The sequence below is a fragment of the Silurus meridionalis genome, chromosome 8, assembly GCF_014805685.1.
Source record: "Silurus meridionalis isolate SWU-2019-XX chromosome 8, ASM1480568v1, whole genome shotgun sequence".
In the NCBI taxonomy this organism is placed as follows: Eukaryota; Metazoa; Chordata; class Actinopteri; order Siluriformes; family Siluridae; genus Silurus; species Silurus meridionalis.
Window position 1 is genome coordinate 12395251 of NC_060891.1, and position 17817 is coordinate 12413067.

Below are 17817 nucleotides of genomic sequence, written 5' to 3' on the forward strand. Positions count from 1 at the left end.
GTTCATTCACAATTCCATAGCTGAATGCATTCGTGAGAGTTTACGTCGTACCTGTAGCACCTCATAGATGGCTTTCTTGTACATTGGCTGTTTGTTGTAAGTGGGCTGGTGAAAAGCAGTGCAGAAGGAACTCAAAGGCAACAACTTCTCAACACAGATCTAAAAAAAACAGGCAGATTTGGAACACAAGTTCAACTATAAGCACTTGATGGAATACATATTTATTATTTTCCTTCACAATTCTTAGAATAACATGCCCAGTTATTTTGGATTTTGAGAAAGAAAAACCAGTTACTGAAGAGAAATGATGTACTTAAAATGACATTAAATACATACCACAGAGAATTTGCAATCACCGAACCACTTGACCCATCTGGTTCCCTCAGCAGCTCGGCTTTTATCGGTCATACACCAGGAGATGATGCGTCCAGGCCACCAAGAGAAACCACGCAGTTTCCCCCACACCAACTCGCCAATGCCAAAACCTCTGCCATCCTGTACATGCCACAAAGACCTCATCATCCATCTACAATCGTTCAGATTGATTTTTTTTCTCTCATTAATCTACAATCAGTACCCCATAACGACTAGCTCAGGTGCCTCTCATTTCTCTTGATCGTTGCTGAGATGTTTCAACAACTTTTTAAATTCAATCTGTGGAAAAGTCTTTTGATTGAACATGATTTAGAAAAGCACAAAACTCACTATAGAAGGCTATAGACACTCTGAGGTCAAATTTACCGCCTGCAGAGTTTAGAGACAAGGTTATTGACAAGGTAATTCACCAAATCTGGGGAAGGCTACGGAAACTGCTGCTGCACTGAAGATTCCCAAAAGCACAGTGGCCTCAATAATTCTCAAATGGAAAGTGTGGCGCAACCAGGACTCTTCCAATAGCTGGTAACCCGGCCGAAGGTAACAATCGGGGAGAAGGGCTTAATAAGAGAGGTGACTATGAACCCGATGGTTAGCTCCAGAGATCCTGTGTGGAGATGAGACCAGAAGGACAACCATCACTGCAGCCCTCCTAGAGTGGCTCAGTCAGAGGCCGGACTTAAACCCTACTGAACATCTCTGAAAAGACCTGAAAATGGCTGTCCATTAACGTACCCCGTCCAACCTGACACGTCATGAAGAATGGCAGAAATCTAGGTGTGCCAAAGCTTGTTGTGTAAAATCCAAAAAGACTTGATTTTGTAATTGTTGCCAAAGCTGCTTCAACTAAATACAGAATAAAGGTTCTGAATACTTATGTGATATTTCAGATTTTTTGGTTTTTATAAAAAAAAAAAAAACTAAGTTTTCACTCTGTCATTATGGGATACTGAGTGTAAATTAAACAGAAAAAAAATAAATACATTTTTATATTCGTACCAAAATCTTTCAGTACAGGGCTTTCGGTGTGATCCTTTTTACGTTCAGAACCGGGCTTTGATCTTAGTTTCCTCAGGTACGTATTAAGTGGCGGACCACAAGTTTGTTTATACTCCACCTCGCACTTTGAGTGCATTTTTTTAATGATTATTATTCATTTGAAAACATACACAACAATGCCAAGGTTATCAAAAAGAACTTGTAATAAGATTTGCTTTGCGCATTCATTAAAAAAGGCTAAAGAATCCACAGCGCTAACGTTGGCCATTTAAAATTTTTATTTTTTTATAATTTTAATTTGTGCCAATTTAAATCATTACTTAATTTAATCAATATAATCAAAAAAGTGTATTGCATTAATTTGATTGATTCGATTACATTCTAAAATATTATTTCAAATATTATTTTAACACGTAGGCATTTTATTTCAAATTGTTTTAAAAATGTAAACTGTCGAAATTATGATGATCACAAATATTAATAATATAAAATATCCACAGAATTAATCAATCAGTAGTACTGCCAGGTTTGATCAATAGCAGATTAAAGTTTGTATTAAATGATTTATTTTAGATTCATGCTTTAATTGTGCCATTACCTCATACTCAGCCTCTGTGTCAGCAGACTTTGGTGAGGTCTTATCTCCATCCCCTATAGGCACTGGCTCTGGCGTGGTGGCCACTGTGGGAGATGCTGGGTCTGTAGGCTGTTGCTGCTGTGCAGGAGGCTGTTGCTGGGGTAAAGGCTGCATTTGTGGTTGTGGTTGAGCTTTGGGAAGAGCCTGGGTTAGTTGATGCTGTTGCTGTATTGGGGGTGGTGTTGGTGGTGGTGGTGGTGGTGCAGTGATCAGTGGGCTGATGGTGCCACAGGCTGTCTGAGGCTTGGCTACTATCTCTCCGTACTCCTCTATCGAGTTCATTATGGAAACCACTTTGGCCTTCTTTTCTGCCTGCAGCACGTGGGACAGAAACAGAGAAGAGAGAGAGGGAGAGGGAGAGAAAGAGAGAGAGAGAGAGAGAGAGAGAGAGAGAAAGAGAGAGAGAGAGAGAGAGAGAGAAAGAGGGGTGAAACGCATTCAGCAGAGGCAGATTTGCTCTGACAGCCCCTCCTGAACATGACGTGGCTTCATGACGATAATCACTAGGTCTGTTTACACTACAGTAATCCCAGATGCCGAAGCAAATATTTCCAGTCCTCTTGATTAAGAGTGAGCAATTCCCAAGGAAAAGAAATTATAGAAACAATCCCCCTATCCCCTAAACAGAAAGCCATTTGTGGGCCCTTTGAAGCCATGACGTTTCTGTTGTGGTTGAGGTGCACAGAAAACAGCATGGTGCAGAGTTCACTGAGTTTGTCAAACCGGACTCATTAGGTCAACAACAGAGGACGCGAGCCAAGCCGTGACTTAAGCTGCTCACAGAAAATCCCCAACAGCTGCGCACATTCTGCAACCTCTCTCTCTTTCTCTACGCTTCTCTGTTCCTCAAGCTCTCTTTCTCTATTCTTCAGTTACTCACGTGAATCTTTCATTTGTTTTTTTTATAGATTTACGACCTTCTGCTGCCAGCAACCGACACGATCTCAGGTTGCAATCACCAAGGATGTAAATTTGCAAGTTTGAAAGGAAGACGTTTTTTTCCTTTTGTTTTACCCACTATATATAGTAAGCTCCAAATTTATTGGCACCCCTAATAAACAAGGATAACAAGTTACATAACTTGGTGGTTTGGGGGTGACACTGAAATTAAGTAATAACATTTAATTGGAGTACATTTATTAATAAATATATGAAAACAAAAATAGATCGTATATAATGAAACTGCAATAATTTGTATCGCTGTATTTAGTACTGTATGAACTTCCTTTGCCAGAATGACACTCCCGAGTTTACTCCTATTAAGAACAAAACAGGAAGCTGAGACCACTCATCTCCAGATACTTCAAGGGGTCAGAGGACTGGGATGGTCGAGTATAAAGCTTGATTCTGTAATCATTTTGAATGGATTAGATGGATTAGGAGCAGAGGTTTTTATTTAAAAGCGTTTAAAATAAGACCTTGTACTGTCTAAACTACAGGTTGCTTACATTTGTAATTAGAATGGAAAGTTTTTTCCTCTGGCACACCGTACAAATCAATTATTTTTCATGAAGGTGGGGTCTAATTGTAGGTTTGTGGACTCAGTAACCCTAAAATCTTTAACTGTGGTGAATTATTTGATGCTTTAACCTAATACTAATTGTGCATTAAGAAGCAAAATACTCGTGCATCCTTTTTCAGGCAGGTTTATTACAGCTCCAATTGTATTACACTTCTTAATTAATGCCCAACAGCGGCTATGGGGTTTTTAAGGTGTGTAGCTACTGTATTTTTGTTTATGAAAGTTAACACACTGTTGTCTTGTTTCATTTGCGAAATCTTCTCATGCTGATAAATGATGCGCTATGTCATATTTACACCCCAGAGTGAAAAGGAAGGCATGGATGAACACTTATGAGTGTCTTATAAAAACACTTATAATAAGAACATGTTCTTGTCGATATTGCACTTCTGATCGGAAGGTCATGGGTTCAAATCCCAGCACCACAAAGCCGTCTTGAGCAAGACCCTTAACCCTTAATTGCTCATAAAATGCTTTTTGTATATAAAATTTTCCTTGTAAGAATTTCCAGATAATTAGTGGCAAAGTATATTTTCTATTTATTTATTTATTTATTTTGTGGGTGGCTGCACTGGAGGTTAGGGGTTGATTATATATTAAAAATCACACAGACCCAGGTGGGTGTGAAGCCAGTAGCACTGAGATTATATCCCATCAGTCAAATGTTTGAAGACACCTGCACGTGGATTTTCTTCATTTCACTTATTTTAGAATAACAATAGCAATTTAGCTGATAGCTGATATACAGAATGACTTACAGTATATTTATCTCATTTATACAATGACGCAGTTGGTGGACTTGGGTCAAAGGCCCAGCAGTGGTAGCTTGGCAGTGCTGGGATTTAAACTGATGAAACGACTTTATATATTTAAACAGTATTCCAGATGAGGCTTTGCACACTCTTGGCATCTTCTTAACAGGCTTCATGCGGGGGCTTCACCAAGGGGGCTTTTTTAAAAGTTTCCAGGCCCAGCACTTGTTGGCTTTTTCCACTGAATTCGACATAATAACCGCTTGTTTGGAAAGACGATTTCATTTTCGATTTTAAAACGGCTCCTTAAGTCACGATGTACTTTGTATGTTTGTCTGTGAAAACAACTTTCACCCATGGTCCTTTATCAAAAATCTCTTCAAGACATTAAAAATATATTTTAGCTAGTGTGTCCAAACTTTCGCCTGGTGGTAATATGGCTGGAAAAGGGGGAGAGAATGGTGGAGAGAGAGGAATTAGAAGAAGCAGAAGAAGAAGAACAGGAACAAGAGCAAGAAGCGAGGGGGTGATAATGTGGAGGAGAAACATGTGGCCTCCACTTTAGTTTATAAATATCTGTATAGCTTCCCTGCCTGCTTCAAAGCACTGAGCCATATGCTCTAAAATGTTTGGCAGGCCCTCAATAGAGACTGTAGGCTTTTGTGAGTGGCTTCTCTTGTATGTGCACATTTTTGTTTGAATGAACTGCTATGAATGGTACAAACTCCATGTGATTTAAGTAGGTAAATAGACATAAATGTATTCTGCAGTATAAGTCTTTTATCTGAGTCAAATATTTGCTCTATGTATTGACTCAGGCTCCAAGATTGCTCATTGTTGTTGAGAATCTAGAGAATGTATACTATATTTAAAGCTAAAAAAAATAACCTAAATAACGCTGACTGAGTGAAGCGACTCTTGGCATGGAACGTTTGAGGAATTTGAGAAAACAATGCAATTTAGTTACCTGCTGTCCTAAAGTAGAAGGAAATGGGGAAATTCTGCAAAGTAGGGACAAGATATCTTGCCCACTTTCTCCAGCAGGGGTGAGAAGGAAAGGGTTATTTATCTAGTTAAAATCAATTGCAAACAAACTCCCCCAACACCCCTCTGCTCATAGCACTGAAAAGTAAAGAAGAGTGAGGTGGCTATAAGTCGGGGTTTGTTTCTGGACGTTTTCCCAGTTGTAAATGCCCCCTTCTCAGGGGCCTCACTGCGGGAAAAGTTCGACTCTCCAAATAGCAGGAGAGGAGGAGGGGAGGCATGGAGGGTTATGGAAGTACAGTACAGTACAGTCTTTATCACTCATACACACACATACTCGCACACAAAACACTGCCAGTTTGGCAAGACCAAGGCATCTGTGCCAAAGGTCGTGTAGGAGGCAGAAAGCAAACTAAGTCTATCGCTAGATCAGGCAGCGAGCGCTACTGATGACATTGCGAATGAAATAAATCAAAATCCAAATTAGTTTTAGTTTGTAACTGATCAGAGTGCAAATCACAGACTGATGAAAAGGGAAAGTGAGACTTTTTTTTTTCTGTACTACACTCAAACACATAGTGGAGAGTTGTTCAAATCATATCAGTGTCTTGCCTATTTGTATTCATGAGCCAAAAGCTGTGATGAAAAAGCCCAAGAAGGCAACAAGGGCAATGAGTTCTGATAATGGAGCCCGGTTTGCTCTGTGGATGAAAAGAACTTCCCCGAGGCAATACCACACCCCCCACACCCCCATGCCCCACACACCATCCACATATGAGCGCTCACCATGAATGAATGCTATCTCTACAATTTCATGGTGTGTCTCCAAAGAAATGTGAGTGCAATGTAGTAAAGATTTTAATAAAGACAAAGAGATTAAGGAAGTGAAGTGACGTAACCCTTGAAAAACCTCTCTCTACAGTACAGAGGTCTCAGTGGGGGATACAAGTGCTTTCTACTATAGATCGCACAAAAATCATATACTGTAACTAAGGTTGCATAAAATTGAACTGAATATTATAGCACACACCTCGACGAACTTTGTTGTCTCATTATATTTGCAAATAAATTAACTGCTTTCAAGAAATAATCATAATATTTTGCCTAAAGTGAGAGAAAATGACTAGAAAATGAGGTGGCATGCCATTAGAGGAGAATAATCACTGACTTAGATTTACTGTTACTCCCACAAATCAGGTCAATTCTGTTTCTTACAGAAGTACTGAAGGCTTTTAATTTGTCTACTACTGTACAGATAAATCAATTGTCATTTATTAATTAATTTCCTGCACGTACTTAATATGGGCAAAAGTTTGTTGTACACCTGATCATAATATGTTATTTTTAAATTATAATTTGCTGTTATAATAACCTTGACTCTTGCACCCTTTATTTATTTATTTATTAGGCATTAAGCTAGAAGGGTGTTAGTAAAATCAGCTACTGATGTAGGGTGGCCGGAGGTGCAACAAAAGTAAATACACCTTAAGTGAACATGTCAAAAACTGTCAATATTTTGTGTGAGCACCATTGTTATCTTCTTTTTCTTCCACCTGCTGCCATTAGGGGTCGCCACAGCAGATCATCCGTTTCCAAACCCCCCCTGTCCTCTACATCTGCCTCTTTCAAACCAACTACCTGCATGTCTTCCCTCACCACACCCATAAACCTCCTCCTTGGTCTTCTTTTTCTCCTTCCTGGTGGCTCCATTCTCAGCATTCTCCTATCAATGTACCCATGTCCCTCCTCTGCACATGTCCAAACCATCAATCTTGCCTCTCCAAAATGTACTACATGCTCTATCCCTCTAATAAACTCGTTTCTAATCCTGTCCATCCTCATCACTTCTAATGAAAACCTCAACATCTTCAGCTCTGCTACCTCCAGCTCCACCTCCTGTCTTTTACTCATTGCCACTGTCACTAAACCATACAACATTGCAGGTCTCACCACAGTCCTATAAACTTTCCCTTTCACTCTCGCAGATACTCTTCTATCACAAATCACTCCTGCTATCACTCTTCTTCACCCACTCCACCCTGCCTGCACTCTTTTCTTCACTTCTCTAACACTCTCTCCATTACTTTGCACTGTTGTCCCCAGGTATATGAACTCATCCACCTTCTCCACAACTGCACCACTCCACTGCCCTCCCTCTCATTCACACACATGTACAGTGCACTGGAAAATAAGTATTCATACCCTTTGAATATTTCCACATTTTGTCACGTTATAACCACAAATTAAATGTATTTGATTGGGATTTTATGTGATAGACCAACACAAAAAATGTTATAATTGTGAAGTGGATGAAAAATGCAACATGGTGTTAAAGATTTTTTTTTACAAATAAAAATCTGAAAAAAGTGTGTTGTGCATATGCATTCCACCCCTGAGTCAATACTTTGTCAAACCATCTTTCGCTGCAACTACAGCTGCAAGTCTTTTTGGTTATGTCTCTACCAGCTTTGCACATCTAGAGACTGTAATTTTTGTCCATTCTTCTTTGCAAAACAGCCCCAGTTGAATCAGATTGGATGAATAACGTCTGTGAACAGCAATTTTCAAGTCTTGCTAAAGATTCTCAATAGATTTAGGTCTGGACTGAATATGCTTTGATCTCAACTATTCCATTGTAGCTCTGGCTGTATGTTTAGGGTCGTTGTCCTGTGAAAAGTGAACCTACGCCCCAGCCTCAAGTCTTCTGCAGCCTCTAATAGGTTTTCTTCCAGGAATGCCCTGTATTTAGCTCCATCCATCTTCCCATCACCTCTGACCAGCTTCCCTGTCCCTGCTGAAGAAAAGCATCCCCACAGCATGATGCTGCCATCACCATGCTTCACGGTGGAAATGGTATGTTCAGGCTGATGTGCAGTGTTTCTGCCACACACAGCGCTTTGCATGTAGTCCAAAAAGTTTAATTTTGGCCTAATCCGACCACAGCACCTTCTTCCACATGTTTGCTGTGTCCTCTACATGGCTTGTGGCAAACCGCAAAAAGGATTTCTTAATCTTTTTTGTCAACAATGGCTTTCTTCTTGCCACTTTTCGATAATAGCCAGATTGGTGGAATGCACAACTAATTGTTGTCCTGTGGACAGACTGAGTCTCCTGAGCTGTGGCTTTCTGCAGCTCATCCAGAGTTACCCTGGGCCTTCTGGCTGCTTCTTAAATAAATGCTCTCCTTGCCCGGCCTATCAGTTTAAGTGGACGGCCATGTATTGGTAGGTTTTGGTAGTATACTCTTTCCATTTTCGGATGATGGATTGAACAGTGCTCCATGAGATGTTCGAAGCTTGGGATATGTTTTTATAACCTAACCCTGCTTTAAACCTCTACACAACATTATCCCTGACCTGTCTGGTGTTTTCTTTAATCTTAATGATGCAGTTTGCTCACTAATGTTCTCTAACAAACCATCACAAAACATCATAGTCCATGAAGACTCCTGTCTGACCTCGTCCGTCAACTTGTCCATCACCACTGCAAACAAAAAAGGGCTCATAGCCGATCCTTGATGCAGTCACATCTCCACCTTGCATCCTTCCCAGCTCGGTCCCTCTGCCTCGCCAATATAGGTACAAATCCTTTTCTACTTCCCTAAGTGTTTAACTTCTCATACAGCTCATATGCCTTTTCCTTTGTGTTTGCCATATCCCTCTTCGCCTGCTGCCGCATCTCCTTGTACTCCTGCCTACTTTTCTCATCATCTCTCTGTCGATACATTCTGTTTAGTCAACCTTTTTCTCATTATGATTTCCTGCACTCACTTATTCCATCACCACGTCTCTTTGTCTCCCTTTCTATTATCAGATGTCACGCCAAGTACCTTCCTAGCTGTCTCCCTTATCACTTCTGCAGTAGTAGCCCAATTATCAAGCACCTCTTCACCACCACCGAGCCCCTGTCTGACCTCTTCCCTGAATCTCACACTACAGTCTTTCTCCATCAGTTTCCACCATCTTAATCTTTTTTCAGTCTTTACTCTCCTCCTCTTCTTCTTCACCTCCAATGCCATCCTACAGACCACCATCTGATGCTGTCTAGCTACACTGTACCCTGCCAACACCCTACATTGTATTTTAGTGTATTTACCACTGCCATTTCTATCCATCTATTAAAATCTACCATCAACTGCCCTTCCACATTCCTCTCCTTAAGGCCATACCTACTCATCAGTTTCTCATTACCTCTGTTCCCTTCACCTACATGGCCATTAAAGTCTTCCCCAATCACCAATCTTTCATTCCTAGGTACACCTTCTACCACTTCATCTAACACACTCCAGAATGTTTCATTCTCCTCCATCACACAACTCACTTGTGGAGCATAGGCACATTTATCATCACCTCTTCAACTTTCAGCATCATGTTCATCACCCTATCAGAAACGTTCTTCACCTCCACTACACTCTTACTGTACTCTTCAATCAAAATCACACCTACACCATTTCTCTTTCCATCTACACCACTAATGAACAGTTTAACCCCCCTCCAATGCTCCTGGCCTTACTCCCTTTCCACTTGGCTCTCCTGCACACACAACATATCTACCTTTCACTGCTCCATCATATCAGCTAACTGTTGTTGGTTGTTGCTGGGATCCTCTTCCACTGCTTCATAATGAAATCATGGAGTTGCTGGATGTTAGACAGATGGCACTTCTCCACCTTGAAGATGCCCTACAGGTGCTTGATAGGGTTCAGGTCTAAAGACATACTTGGTCACTCCATCACCTTCAACTTCAGCTTCCTCAGCCATGCAGTTGTCATCCAGCTACCCAGTACCAGCAGCATTTATGCAGCCACAAACTGTGATGCTACCACCACCATATGCTTAACTGTAGACAAGACACACTTTTCTTTGTTCCCCTCACCAGGGTGTCCACACATGCTGTACACCATCTCAGCCAAAGTTTATCTTAGTTTAATCAGAAAACAGTACATGGTTCCAGTAATTAATGCTCTTGGACAGGTTGTCATCAGCAAACTGTTTGTGGGCTTTCTTGTGAGCCAGCTTTAGAAGACGCTTCCTTCTGGGATGACGGTCATACAAACTGACTTGTTGCAGTGTGTGGTGTATAGTCTGAGCCCTGACAAGTGGACCTTCCACTTCTGCAAACTATATAAAGCAATGCTGCAGCACTCATGCATCTGGTTTTTAAAGCCAGCTTCTGCACCAGTTGCACAGCACAGAGACTCAACTTCTTTGATCAACCCTTGTGAGGCCGAGTGGAACCCGTCTTGGAAAACCTCTGTATGATCCTGGCCACTGAACTGTAAGTCAGTTTCAGGGTGTTACCGATCGTCTTATAGCCTACAACATCTTTGTAGACAGCAACCATTTTAATTCTTAAATCCTCAAAGTTCTTAGCCATGAGGTGTCATGTTGAACATCCAGTGGTCAGTATGAGAGAATTGTACTCAAAGCACCAAATTTTAACTGCTTTAATACAAGATACACACATTTGTATGGTCTGTCAAGCAGACAAAAACATGAACATGATGAGTAGGACATGTGGCTTTGCATGTTTACACGACATGCAATAATGGCTGTATGTTCAGTTATTTTCAGAGGACAGTAAATCTGTACTGCTATACAAGCTGCACACTGACTAAAATATATCCAAATTTCATTTAGTATCGAGAAGACATACTAAAATATTTGCTGAAATGTAAGTGGTGTATTCACTTTAGTGAGATATTGTATATGTTGTTAAATAAATACATTTTTGATTTATTTTTTATTCGCATTAAATCTGATCCCCTGTGAAAAGCTGTTACTGCAGAAACCACAGTGCATTATTCCAGCGAGCACATAATTTTGCGGTTTGAATTACAGCCGGCATTTGACGAAATTAGTGAGTAAACACCAGTGAATACACACACCACATAGGTCACCGATGTAAACGCTCAGTACAATACAAGGAAGATGCCCTTGAGAGAATAGTTCAAAGCTTCCTCTGGCAGTGTGAAATTGAAATGTGACATTCCTGTGGTGTATGAAATGCCATCATCGTCCTCATGTGACAATCGCATTAATTTTGACGTGAACTCTGTGAGGGGCTGAACAAAGCGCTCTCGCTTCTTGGACTCTGGAGAACACGGGACAGAGGATGCATCTGGCCTCCTTTTTGGAAAGTCCTTTAAAAAGCTCAAGCAATTAGGAGCCTTGCAGAGGTCATCTAATGCAAAAAGCAACCTCTAGGAAAGAAGCTCTTTCAAACACTTAGTCTGATCTTACTTTCTCCAAGGACCAAATTCTTTTTTTCTTTCGTCTTCACATTTCTTATATTTTTATTTTTCCACAAACAACTGTTTAATAATTGGCAAAATATTAAGTTTAAAACAGCCAGGCAGGACTAAAAGCCTGGCAGTGTTTGTGCTGTTAGCCTTGACCCACAGCTCTGGCAGTGCGCATACGCCATGCAGGTTCATTGGGTTCGTTCTCTCCATTTACATATTCTTAAAAAGACAGGCACCACATTTCCGTTTCAACACAAGCCAGGGTAAAAGATAACATATATATACCATTTCTTCTCAGAATCCAAGGCAAGAGATAAGCTTATCAGCACTGCTTAAATCAACAACAACTGCACTAAAAGACATATTTTCCCCCCAAAACTCTGACATTTGTTAGAAAAATATATTACTACACTGAAGCATGCTGCTTTAAACAGGCACAGGAAAAAAAGGAATGCACAACCAATCAACCAGCATGTAACAGTTAAACTTCTGAGCAGATTTATGCACAATGGCAGCAGAGACTTTCAAAAAACTGCTGCAGAGACACTAAAACCGGAAATACTTTGAGTATCGCAGCTAAACCCCCCTGACTACATACAGTGAAACCAATGTACTTCTTTTCTTTTTTTTACTTTTTTTCCTGCGGACTCCAGCGAACTCGAGCTCCCTCCTCTCCAAAACGAAAGAGACGGGTTTCCTTTAAGCCACCGAGAGCAGATGGTCCATAACAAGTCTCCTGGAAATACCTGAAGTCAGCATAATTCTTCCCCACAGTCAACTCAAACCTGCATGCTGTCGTCCACCCCACACACGTGCGCACGCACGCATGCATGCACGCACACACACATACGCACGCACACACACACACACACACACACACACACACACACACACTGCTATCAACAACAAACAACCCAGCCGACCTACCCATGCACGCCTGCGCTCAGCACTTTAAATCCAACGTGTGTCTCTCAGGGTTTTTTTTCCCCCCTTGCCCCCACTCTCGGGTTAGAGGAGACCACTCAAGAAAAAAAAAAAAGAGCAAGAAAAAAAAACAGAAAGCTTGAACATTTCTTTGTCTGGGAATTCAGGGTCAGGTGGTTGTCAACAGGAATTCTGGTTGGCTAGAGAGACTTGCAAACTGTTGGCAGGCAGCCAGGAGGCCGTCTTGCAAGGAGTCCTGGAAACTTGCTGCAAACCTCATCTTCACCCTTATATCCATAGCACTGGGTTCATTTCCATAGTAGAGACGTGAGATGGGACGAAATGAAAACACAATTTAAAAAAAAGAGGTGGGAGGGAAGAACTGAATGTTTGTTTGTTTCGCCAAACATATTTTAACCTCACTCGTATCCTCAATTCTCATCTTTTTACACCATAACTACTATTCTGACCAAGCTTAAATCTCTAGACTGTGTAGCTCTTCACTTAAAAGAAGGGGCACAAACCTCCACTCGGTTTTGAACTATTTTTCATTGAAAGATGCACATTCCAATGCGTTTTGGAAAACAAATCAAACAATGTATTAAGGGCCCTTCTACAAAGCTAAAGAGGGGGAAAACCTTCCCTGGCTTGACCCGATGGACGATTCCAAATGATCATGTGGGTGCCTGTTCCACTGGAATGTTACAATGATCACGAGACAACTGCGTATCCTGCTAATTTGGCAGTATTTTCAGTTGCCCTGACATTTTTATGGCTTCTCCTCAGTCCTGCTTGGATAAAGGGCAAAAGGGGTAGGGAAAAAGCTTGAGAGGGGGGCAGTTGTCCAATAGTAGGTCCCACTTGGTAGCCATGGAGACCGAAAATTATGTAACACAGAGGCTCTCACTGTACCCTCCATTACTAGAAGGAGAAATGGCTCTTGCCAGAAAAAGACTGGAAAGACATTGGAAAGATGCCCTACAAGTGACTGCCTGCAGCTCGATGAGTACAACACACACCATGATCCTCTTAAAGGAGAAATCCACTGAAAGACAACAGTTACACGAGTTAGTTACGGTCCACTGATTTGATTGGTCAAATGCCGATCCAAAAGTGCTGATATAGTTGTGTCAGTGTAACGGCACTGGGATATTTCACGTAATGATTAGATCATACGTGTCCATGTCGAGCAACGGTTTATGACTTTAAAACCGTTACTACACTTACTACAATCTGTCGCTCGGTTTGTCCATTATCATGGTAACACTCGACGTTCTATACAGCTGTGACTTGAGGGTTTCCTTTCACGGAGCAAAAATAGACAAAATGTTTCTCTGAAATGCCAGGCATACATATTTCATAATTAATGGAACTGTTGTAAAATTAATATCACATTCTTAAGCATGCTGATGCACTGTATATCAGCATAGCTGGGATTACCTGAAACCCTAATGCCTATGGACGATCCACAGATGTGCTCTCACTAAGAGTGTAACGGTACACATAGTCGTACCAAACAGTTTTGGTACACAACTTTTTTTATGTAAGGAACATAGTTAAGATCCGAGTTCCCACACAAAAGTGTTAACTGGCGGACCGATGTTTGTTTAGTCTCCGCCTCGCAACGTGTCTGTTATTTTTTATTATTATTTTTATTCAAATTGAAAACATACACAACACTGCCAGGGGTATTAAAAAAATTAATAAAAGTAAGCGCAGTGTCACTGTGCCTACTAACTTAGACTTTGTTATGTAATTGGATTTTTTTCTATCTATTTTATTGTATTTATTCATTTATTAATATACATATCAATAATTAATTATTTATGTATTAATTAATTAAGATGTATTAAAACGTGTATTGCATTCATTTGATTTTTTTTTTATATAATAAAATATTTATATATTATTTAACCATCCAGACATTTTATTTAAATCTGCACTCTTGATGTTCACAAATGTTAATAATAATAAACTGTGTTAATAAAAAATGAGAATTTTATGTTTTTATGTTTATGTTTTTTATGTAACCCAAACCGTGACTTAAAAACCGTACCGACCCGTGAATTTTTTTGTACTGTTAAAGCCCTAATACACACACGCTGCTTCATGTTTACACTGACTCAAACAGACAGGGTTCCAGAGCATCACCTTTCATACATAAATACTGCTGTCTGATCAGTGCTTCTGATATCCTGTAGATTACTAACTATACGAATGGGTTGATGCAGAAGCCCCTTACACAGTTACACAGTCTATTACATATTTGTATTGATCTCCAACTTTACTATTAATGGAAAAGGAATTAAAAGTAGATAAATAGAAAAGCTCTTGTGCCCTTGTATTTGGGGGGAAACATTTCTATAACATGTCTGAAATTAATAAAAATTCCTCTGTTATGAAACAATACTGTAACTGTGCTTGCAGTGCCCCCTTTTGATGTTAGCATGCACACAGAAACTAATTATTTACAGGAATAACAAAAATACAGGAACCACTGACGACACAACAATCACTGATCACATCACAACACCACTAAATGAAGAAGAAAAAAAAAAAAAGTCTGGGCATCACACCTTGCACATCCCAATCCAAAAATATAGACATTAACATGGACTTTGTCACCCCTTTGCTTCTATAAAAACTCTAATATTTTTACCACAGGATTCTGTACAGTAGAGCCTACAATGATCTAAAGATACAGATTTTCATGTCTGAAGTACATGTCATCGTAATGCTACAGCATACGAAATATTCGACACAACTTTGCGGTAAATGTTGGAAAAGGCCAACATGCAGTGCCTGTCAAAACACTTAGTCTTGTATCATTTGTGAGACACATCCATGTTCCTATTGTTTACATGAAACTAACTAGAACAAGAACTAGACAGCAAATGATGAAAGTTCTGTGGACAGATGAGTACAAATTTCACATTTATTTTGTCAGAAGAGAAAAACCGGAGAGAAGATGTTAACATACTGCCTCACACTCAAAATCAAACATGGAGGTGGAAGCTTAATGGTTTGTTGTTGCTATGGAGCAGGGAAAGCTGGAGACTTATTCGGTGTAAAAAAATACTGAACCAAAATGGCTACTATTCCATTTCAACACCATGCAATTCCATCTGGACTGCGGCTAATTGGAATCAACTTACCATACTGCAAGGCAATGACCCGAAGCAATGTTTAAGCTCTGTAAGCATTATGTAAAGAACAAACGGCCACCTGGAGTGTTATCTATTATAGAATAGCCTGCCAAGTGACCGCATCTAAATCCTATTGAACTGCTTTGGGATGAACTGGTTTTCAATGTCAGGAGGAAATCTCCATCTAGTGAAGAACACCTTTGGCAAATTTTACACGAGGCATGGCAAAGTATTTCATCTGACTAAAACGAACTGTCCAGATGCCAAGAGGGTTTAAAGCTGTTATTCATGTTAAGGGAGAATAAAAAATATAGTTTAACATCTGTACAAGTAAATCTTGATACACCGCAAAAACTCCTCATCTAGACAATCTAATTAAACGTAATCTTATTTTAAGAATAAAATACTACTTTTTTTTTTCTTACTTAGTTAGAAAAGCTTAATGTTAGTTTATTTACATGCAAACTGATCTTAATTGCCATCAGAGACATCATTTGAAACTTTGTATCTTTTAAGACTTTATTTTAGCTAAAGATAACTGGTTTTAAGGTTAAAAAAAAAAAAAAGGTCAATAATCATACTTAAAACTTGTTCATTGGTATTATTTATTCCAAATGCTTGCTTTACGTCAACACCAACACATTTATTTACAAACTAATAACCAGAGATGGTTCAAATTCACACGTCCTTCACAAAAGTAGAAGTACAGATACTAATGTTTTAAAAGACTCTGGTAAAAGTTGAAGTAGTGACTGTACTTTTTCACTCAGGTTTAAGTAAAGAAGTTTGAGCTCTAACATGTACTTAAGTAAAAGTAGCCTTTACTACTACCTGTTTTAGAGTCATGCTGGTAACTGGCCCTCACATCATATTAATATATTAATATAAAAGAATCTTTAATGCTGTTACCTCCTGATTGATTTGATTTTAGTTTCTAATGTTGAATATCTTTCAGTGTTCAGTAAAAACAAAATACATCCAATAATGTTTTATGTTGCAATTAAGTTTGAGAATCTAAAAAAAACAGCAAGTAATGATTTTTCTTTACGACTACAGTCCTTATTTAAAATAAATAATTGAAGACAATAAGAATAGTATATGTGTATGTATTCATGATCTTGATTTCAATATTAATCTTGTTTTTAGTTGTAATGCAGTGTCTCTTTTTAAGACAGAATATATAACGATGACGATAAAATGAATTCTCTTGTTTACTAGCTCTGGATCTTTTTACACAAATTAAGAAAAGCAAACTGTTTAAAAAACTGTTTTCTTATTTCAAGAAATCTTACCAAGTGCAATTAAACTTCGTTCGATCCGTTAAACTACACATGGAGCATTGTGTTTCCACACGGACAATTATTACTGATGCACCACCCACTAAACATCAGAATGCTCTGGACAGCTAAACACAGAAAACGCTGCAGAATGAAAAAATCAAGAAACAGGGAACAAATAGCAAGGGGCGAGGAGAAGATTTATATGGAAGCCGTTTCTAAGTTTGCCCAATTCTGACTTTTTTTCCTCGGAATTCCGAATTTTTCATTTATTTTTCATGTTACAATCAATAGAATCGCATGGTATTAAACTGAGCCTCCGGATCCTGGAGAGAACTCTGTCTCACAATCAGCTCTGGAGGAGACGGAACAAGACAGATGAAGCAGAGGAGCTTCGTTCATACACCAACAACTTCAAACTCCAGGCTGACAACATGGTTACAAGTGGATGCACCAGAAATGTCAGATGTTTAGAAGAATTGAGAGGGAAAAAAAAATCAGAATTATTGGGGGGAAAAAAGTCAGAATTGTGAGAAAACCAGTTGGAATAAAGCAATTTTTTTTGTTGTTTTTATGTGGCTTCCATAGGATTCAGGCCAAAGAAAACGACAGAAAGTTTCCAAAGTTTGGAATCACCTCTAACTAAAATATAAAAAAAAAAACCATACAGTGTGTTTACTTTTTTTAATATTTTTAAATGCATTATGATTCAATATGGCAATTAAATGCACTAAATAGGTATTATTATTATATAGATTATTATAAAATATTCCTGTATGAAATTTCAGCAATGAAATATTTATTTTTCAAAACTTTTATTAAACAAATTACTGGTCTAATTTTCTCTTGAATATTTAGAAATGTTCTTATACTTCTTATCTGATTATTCGATTATTTGACGGAATATTCGATAGAATACGCGATTACTGAGATAATGGATAGCTACAGCACTAGTTT

General features: G+C 39.2%; 1 protein-coding gene across 7 annotated transcripts in view; it reads right to left on the reverse strand.

Moving 5' to 3' along the window:
- Positions 1 to 17817, reverse strand: part of dnmt3ab (DNA (cytosine-5-)-methyltransferase 3 alpha b) — a 51136-nt gene that overhangs the window by 12317 nt on the left and 21002 nt on the right. For 5 of the 7 annotated variants that reach the window (XM_046854992.1, XM_046854994.1, XM_046854995.1 and 2 more), the window contains 3 exons: positions 1973 to 2323; positions 337 to 495; positions 52 to 159 (listed from right to left, as the gene is read on the reverse strand). In XM_046854992.1, coding sequence (XP_046710948.1) covers positions 52 to 159; positions 337 to 495; positions 1973 to 2323 — 618 coding nt within the window. Of the gene's footprint in view, positions 1 to 51; positions 160 to 336; positions 496 to 1972; positions 2324 to 12145; positions 12379 to 12440; positions 12711 to 17817 lie in introns of those variants that run through there. The other 2 variants (XM_046854999.1, XM_046854998.1) reach the window with 2 other exon arrangements.